Source organism: Myotis brandtii, unplaced genomic scaffold (assembly GCF_000412655.1).
Source record: "Myotis brandtii unplaced genomic scaffold, ASM41265v1 scaffold151, whole genome shotgun sequence".
In the NCBI taxonomy this organism is placed as follows: domain Eukaryota; kingdom Metazoa; phylum Chordata; class Mammalia; order Chiroptera; family Vespertilionidae; genus Myotis; species Myotis brandtii.
In genome coordinates this window covers 4,052,851-4,060,434 of record NW_005355461.1, presented here as the reverse complement: position 1 = coordinate 4,060,434, position 7,584 = coordinate 4,052,851, and the positions used below count along the sequence as shown (strand labels likewise).

The window sequence follows — 7,584 nt, the reverse complement described above, 5'->3', positions numbered from 1 at the left end:
TTTTTTTTTTATTCTGGGCCAGCTTTAGCTCTGAGCCCTCCCTGCTGAAAACATGGATACAATGTTTCGGTCCGGCTGGGTTTCAGTCCGGCTGTTTTCTGGGGTTTTGTTTACCTTCTTATTTGCAACATAGTATATAGTTGCTTAGACTTGCAGATGAGAGGCCAGCAAGTGAGGCATGGAACGTTGGAGTCTGCAGCAAGCAAGCCTCGTGCTCGCTTCAGTGCATGGCTGCCGGCCGCCATCTTGGCTGACAGTTAATTTGCATATACTCACTGATTAGCCAATGAAAAGGGTAGCGGTCATACGCTAATTACCATGTTTCTCTTTTATTAGTGTAGATGGGGAAATATAAAACACTTTCTGCAAACAAAATATGTTAAGCACTATGCTTCAGGCATATGCGCAATCCCATAGTTTGTCACCATCGATTTTCACACCAATTCTATGAGGTAGTGTGTCCGTTAAGGGTGGTGTTCAGCTGCATGTCACAGACACCACCTACAGTGCTCTTGATCACGCATGGTGTTCATTTTTCATATGTAATAAGTAGTCTGGAGCTGGGCAATCCAGGGCCAGTACAGGGACTGAGATGCCTGTTTTTCTGCTCTTTCCCCTAAACTTGTAGCCCCCATCCTCATAGGCATAACTTAGCTGTTCTACTTCCAGACATTATTATCAACTTCCAGGATGGAAGAAGGGGAAGAACAAAGGCAGAAGGCAGCTTCGGGGCTGGGTCTGCCTCTTTTATAGGTGGTGTTTATTCTAGCTACCATGTGACTTCTACACACAACTCATTCGCCAGAACAGTGTCACATAGAACCTCTCTCTGCTTGAGGAGCTGGGGAACTAAAGTTTGTGCTTTGTTTTTGGCCAGGACTATTGCCAGAATCAGAATTCTGTCGGTGAGGAAGAAAGCTAGTGTGAACACTAACAGGTAACTAGCAGTGTCTGCCTCAGATCAACATCATTACCTTCATTTTACAACAAGGAAACAGGGTTCAAAAAAGTTAAGTAATTTGATCAGAGCACAATGACTTGGGATTTGAATTCAAGCCTTATGACTACAAATCCAGGGCTTTTTGATAAGCATTTATTTAAAAAATAGTTTAAACTTATTTTTGTTTACATATAAAGAAGCAAATCAGATTATTCAGGAAAAAACCCATTTACTAAAGATTCTAAAGAGCAGAAGTAGGAATCGAAACGAGAAAGGTGGTCAGGATGAGATTTTCTGTGGGAATAGCATGATCCCATGCTTAAAAAACCACAATAACAAAAAACCCACTGTGCTTAAAAGCAGACTTAAAGATTATGGCGCATTTTCAGGCTAGTTTTCCAGTACTGAGTAAATATGTATTGCCTTGTGACTAGAATTCATTATGGCCTGGCAAAACTCACTTTATTGCCTGCATTAACTCCTACCTAGTGCTTGAGATTTGTAATAGTTATTAACTAAGCTAAGCCAAAAATTATCTCTAACTGTTATATGGTATTTTCCAGAATGATTTGTCTGATTCTCATTTCCCCAAACCTGAATTTTTCTGTTCTCTTTTGGCTTTCATTGAGAAAAGGAAATAGTCCTCTCTGCCCTGAGAGGCAGGCCCGCTGTGAATAATGCAGGACGAGGGTGCTGGATGTTTCTTAAAGCTCTCAAGAATTCTGAGGTTTGAAGAAAATGCAAAAGAATCAGAAATGGGGCCCTAACTGGTTTGGCTCAGTGGATAGAGCGTCGGCCTGTGGACTGAAGGGCCCCAGGTTCGATTCCAGTCAAGGGCATGTACCTTGGTTGCGGGCACATCCTCAGTGGGGGGTGTGCAGGAGGTAGCTAATCGATGTCTCTCATCGATGTTTCTAACTCTCTATCTCTCTCCCTTCCTCTCTGTAAAAAATCAATAAAAATATATTTTTAAAAAAAGAATCAGAAATGGGGAGCCAAGTTCCCCAGCTTAGAGGGCAGGGTGTGGTCCTTGAGAGAGGGTGCTGGCAATGGCAGCTATCTATAGGAGTGTATTACTCAGTCTGAGAACTCCGCAGCAACACCTAACTGGTCTTCGGTACCTTTCAGCTTGTGGCTTTTCCCCTAATGGGATGAGATGTCCTTACCTTACTGTATCCTCACCTTGAACCTAGGGAAGTCCCTGCCTTCACTTCTGCCTCCTTAAACATAGCTGCTTTTGGCACCGGACTTGCTAACAATCTGGCAGAAAGGGATGGGTGACCGAATGTAGCCCAATCCCTGGTTCTATCTACAGAACATGGCTCATTCGTCCCCAAATAATTACTGGTATGTGGGAGCTACAAAAAGCAAATTAATTACACCTTGTGACTTTAAACATTAGCAACAAGGAGACATAAATAACACAGGGATTGAACCTGAAAAGGACTGGGGGTGGGAAACCTACGTAAAACATACTTGAGATAAAGAATCTGCACACAGATGAAATGTGATTGAAAGCTGGGAAAAACAAAAACTGGGTTCCTGTTGGAAGATCACAGGACTCCCCGATCCCCCTTGCTATTAATGCAATTACAAGGTATGCTTGTACAATCATTGAAATAATAAAGCCTTGAGAGGGTGTGGCTTGTGGGGGTTTGGGCTGGTTAGGTTCCTATTGAGGATGCAGGGCCAGGGAATGTAATCTTGTCAGGGGCTCCAGGAGCCTCCTGCAGGGCTGCCTGGGAAGATGGGAGGGGGTGCTATTCTAGGGATCTGAGGTGTGCAGTTTTTAATCACCCTTCAGGGTCCTTGCAAGTTGAGAAGAGGAAGAAGAATGTGAAGGAAGCAGGTAGTGCCAAGCAAAACTGGAATTAAGACGAGATAAAGCACAAGCACAAAGTGAGGTCTGTGGGAGTTTCACCCACAGAACTATGCTCCTGCTTTGAAAGTGTGCTAGGAAATCAAGAGGCTTTCGCAGATATACATCATTAGAATTGAAGAACCAGCATTCAGCAAATATTTGTTGAGAGCTAAGGCCTAGTCCAGAATTCTCAAATTCTAGTATAAAAATACCCGCATGTTTGAAATGCGGATTCCTAGGTCCAGCCATAAAGACACTGATCCACTTGGTTGGGGTCCAGCCATAAAGACTCTGAATTATTATCAGGCAGCTCCTGTGACTTTGGATGGGTGGCTCTTAGACTGTCCTAATGACTTTGTAAAAACAAAATGTGGATTCTTCAAAAGTTAGCATCCAATCAGAGACTTGACAAATAAAAATAAAATGGAATATTCTTTTGCCACCTTTTGTTTGTTGTTTTTGCTGTCGTTTTGTTACACTCCTAATCATATTCACCTCTGGCCTGTTTACTGAAGAGTAACATAACCCAGAATCACACACCTGTCAGAGCAACAGTATATAGATTCTAAATCTGACTTCTCCAGTAATTTGTCATTACTTAGAGCAAAATCCTACTAGTAAGTGAGCCTCATTGAAAGAGAGGAGGGACAAATCAAGAGGGAGGTGATTTGCAAGTGATCATTTCCTTTCAAAATTTCCTTTCAAGATTTGAAGATTAAGGACCTTTCTTCTGAGGAACATATTGATGGAGCCCCACGGATCCAGAAGATTCATTAGGGCTATGCAGTAGCTTTAAAGTTTGTCCATGAACCCATCCTAAAAGTACATTTCAAGTCACAACCTATAAGATACACAACAAACACGCTACGTACGTATATGTAATTGTGTGTAGTGTATGTTTATGTGGGAATGTATGGACAAATGGAAACATTTTATAAGACACTACTTACCTTTACCATGTGAAATGCATTCTGATCCTTTCTATGGTCTGCCTTTTCTTCTCTCTCTCTCTTGTTTCTTTCTCTCCCCACCTTCCTTAATGATAGTCAGGACAGCATGAATGATTTTGTCCTGCTGTTTGAAAACTGCTGAGGTAGGTGTAGGATTCTAGCCTCTTGGAGTAGAAAAGAAGGGAGAGGAGTTGGAATTGGAAAAGAAGCTTGCTCACGAATTTGTCCTTCTTTCTTCCTCAGGCAGTAACTCCCTTCATCCATCCACTGTCTATCTTGGCTTAGATAGTATCCACATCCTGTAGAGAAGACTTCAGTCTTAGAGTTGATATATCAAAGCAGGAAAAATGCTCAGGGGAATATACTGATAAGAAAAGGAGTCTTTACTTCCTACCAGGTTGGCCTCCTCGCTGTCTTGCATGTGGCAGTCTCATTTTTCTTTTATTGCCTAACCTGTAATTCTAGTTACCCACCGAACCATTCTCTTTGCCTATTCCTCTTCCCTTCAGGGCTGCCAGAGAGGTCCACACTTCTTTTCCTAGACCTTGAAGGCTACTGAAGGTACAGGGAGAACCCTCCATTCCTTAGTGTCCAGCTCAGGGCAGGTGCAATCCACTTCAAAGGAAAGAGAATCGATGTTCTTATTTATTTTCAGCTGAAGTTCTTATTTCCATCATGTGTAAATGAACTAAGAGACTCAAATGGCCCACGTTCCCAACAATCAACTTTCTTTATCCAGGTAGCAAGCTTCATTTTCACTGCAGCCACTTTACTATGTGTAGTAAAAGCATTCACACTTTTCTCTGCTCTTGATTGTGTTTAGTCTTGAAAAATAAAAGAAGCCAATTTCATGAGTAATTTTTCATCACAGGAGGAAATAACTCACCCTAGCCCCATCTTTGTTGTGACACCTTTTTATCTCCATAAAGTAAAAGAAAAATCCCTGACTGATTGGTTGGGTGTCGTCCTGTGCACCAAAAGGTTGCTGGTTCTATTCCCAGTTAGGGCATATGTTGGGTTGGTGGCTCATCCCGGGTAGAGGGTGGCTGATAGATGTTCCCTTCTCACATTGATGTTTCTCTCTCTCCCTCTCCCTTTCTCTCTCTCTAAAAATCAATAAAAATAACTAAAGAAAAACAACAATTCAACCCAGATTTCACTTGCTACCAGTTTCCTTCCCATACATATCTTATGAAAACATGTATTCAATGGCTTTTTTAAAACCATCAAGCACTTTGCAAATTAATTCTCTTCTAAGACAACTTCATTATAAATAGGATTTTTACATAAAATTATTAACCTTGAAGTTTCTATCCAGTTTTAGAGCAAAGAACTGGTTTTATCCCAGTTCTTTTGAGTACATTGCCATCCACTGAAAGCAAAGAATCTATAAGCACTAGTTTGAAAAGGTTCTCATATTGGGGCAATATGAGCATAAAAGATAGCAATAATGGGAATAGGTTGAAATAGATCAAATATATAAAAATCCACAGGTTCCTTGAGATAGTATAAGAAAAGAAAGTCATTGACCACTTCTGGAGTTTGCTAGGATACCAATTATTCTGAAATTAAAAAAGAAAAAAATATCAAGCATTAAAACTACTTTATGATGTTGTTTTATACATATTTACAGCCTCTGTGTGACCAAAGTGGATTTGGTCATATTGACAGTATAAGGCTTCAATATACTTTCCTGTGATGGAAACTTTTGTCTTCTAATATAATTTTGAAACTAACCTTGCCTAATTTTGCTTTTCCTATAATTTCACATGAATGAAATTATTAGTATAGTCTTCTGTATTTGACTTCTTCCAGACAACATTTTGTTTTGACATTTATCCATGTAGGAAATTTTGTTCCTCTTTAGTGCTAAGTAGTATTTCATTGTATGTGTTTACCACACTTTGTTTACCCATTCAGTAGTGCTTTTCCTATAGCTGTTGAAAGGATCATGCTGGCTTTTTCCTTTATCCTATTTTCAGATGTTAAACCAACTTTGCATTCCCAGGATAAACCTCCCTGGTCATGATGTAGTATCCTTTTAAATGTTGTTGGGTTTGATATACTAAAGTTTTTGTTCAAGATTTTTATGTCTGTGTTTATAAAGGATATTGGTCTTAGCGCTCTTTTCTTTTTAAGAGAGAAATGGCCATGCAGTGGCTTTTGGTATCAGGGTAAAACTGATCTCATAAAATAAATTTGGAAGTGTTTTTGTAATGCCCATTTAATGCCTAGCAGATCTTTGAGATCAAACATCAAACTATGCATATTTAAACCATGTATATGAAAATATATGCTTCAAATATAAGAGAATCTGTTATGTCCTTGTTCATTCTTCTTTAAATTTCCATGACCAATATATCCTATTCATTTTCAAGCCTCGTTTGAAATAGCCTGGATTAGTGAGTGATTTATCATCACAGATTTTTTTTTAATTGTTGACAGTATTTCAGATGTCCCCCATTTTCTCCCACCATGTCCCCTTCCACCCAGCCCCCGCCCCTCCCCAGGCCTTCACCACACTACTGTCTGTGCCCATGGGCTATGCATATAAGTTCTTGTAATCACAGATTTCAGGAAATAAGAGCTAAACAATTTTAGAGGTTAATGTCCCTAGATATCTAGAGGCGAAAACCAAGACCCTTCGAGATTGCCAGACTTCCAGAACAGAGCACCTTCCCACACTTAAAGGTCTCCATCATATAACATTCCTTACAAGCCTTTATGAGTCGTAAACGTATAATGTGTCTGCTGTGTATATACTTACATTAAAAAGTTAATGTGTCCATCCTTAATATTTTTCCTCCCTAGGAAGGTCCGCCCACACTGGCACAATCCAAAGAGGGAGCAGCAAAACAATGAAACTCCAGGATCCTGCGGCTTGGGGTTTACTAGTAGAACTGGGCATGCTCAGTCGCCAGGCAGATTTTTTCCGTGAATTGGAAACTACAACAGCGCCTACTGAGCGCGCAGAGGTGGGCGTGCCCTCGTGGAATTTAGAACGTTGTCGCAGCCAATGGGGCCTCGCGGCCAGCTGCCGGCGCTTCTCATTGGAGGAGCGGGGAGGCCAGCGAGTAGAGGGCCCCCTGAGGGAGCAGTGGAGGTGCAGGTCGGAGAGGCCGTGCCCCGCGCGTGAGCAGCAGCAGCGGCGGCGGCAACATCCAGCGGCGGTACCAGCAGTTCCAGCCCGTGGCTTTACTTTTTAGCGGCACGAACATAGTCATTATGCCGAAGAGAAAGGTAAGTCTTACAAAAAAAAAAAGATTTCAAAGGCCTTCAAATTGTGCTTCCAGCAAACCTTGTCATTGCCATGGCTTGCACGGAATGCGCCCGGTACTAAGTCGGCGATTGCGAATCTCTTCGCTCCCTACGCGTGTTTTCAGATGCTGGTTGTGGACATGGCTCTCCCTCCGCCCGTCCCCATCGGTCTCGGAATGTTACTTTCTGTCCGGCGACGCGGTTTCCCCCCTTTTTGAACTCATTCTCTGCGGAATGGTTTCCATTCTCCTGCAAGAAGCAAAAGCGGTTTACCTTCCCCTTTCCAAGAGGGGAGTCTCCTCTGCAAACTGCCCGGTTGTAGTTCGTGTGGAGGAAAAGCGGCGGGAGGGGGGAACGAGAACGCGCACGAGGAGATGGAAAAAGATAAGTCGGGCAGATGTTGGGGCTCTTCCCAAAGGGGCCGTGTCCGCGGCGGGTGCGCCGCGAGGGCTCCGGCGGCTCCGGCAGAGGGAAAGCCATGTTTAAAATAGCGCTCACCCCCTGCTCGCTCCGCGGCAGACCCGTATGTACCAACTCCGGTGTCAATCAGGGCCGGGGACGCCGAGGCGGGGCCG

General features: G+C 42.6%; 1 protein-coding gene across 7 annotated transcripts in view; it reads left to right on the top strand.

Moving 5' to 3' along the window:
- The first annotated feature begins 6,808 nt into the window (after positions 1-6,808).
- HMGN3 (high mobility group nucleosomal binding domain 3) overlaps positions 6,809-7,584 on the top strand; it is a 32,256-nt gene continuing 31,480 nt past the window's right edge. For all 7 annotated transcript variants that reach the window (XM_014535810.1, XM_005861457.2, XM_014535809.1 and 4 more), the window contains exon 1: positions 6,809-6,991. In XM_014535810.1, the coding sequence (XP_014391296.1) occupies positions 6,977-6,991 (15 nt within the window). In that variant the 5' untranslated portion in view covers positions 6,809-6,976. The remainder of the gene's footprint in view (positions 6,992-7,584) is intronic.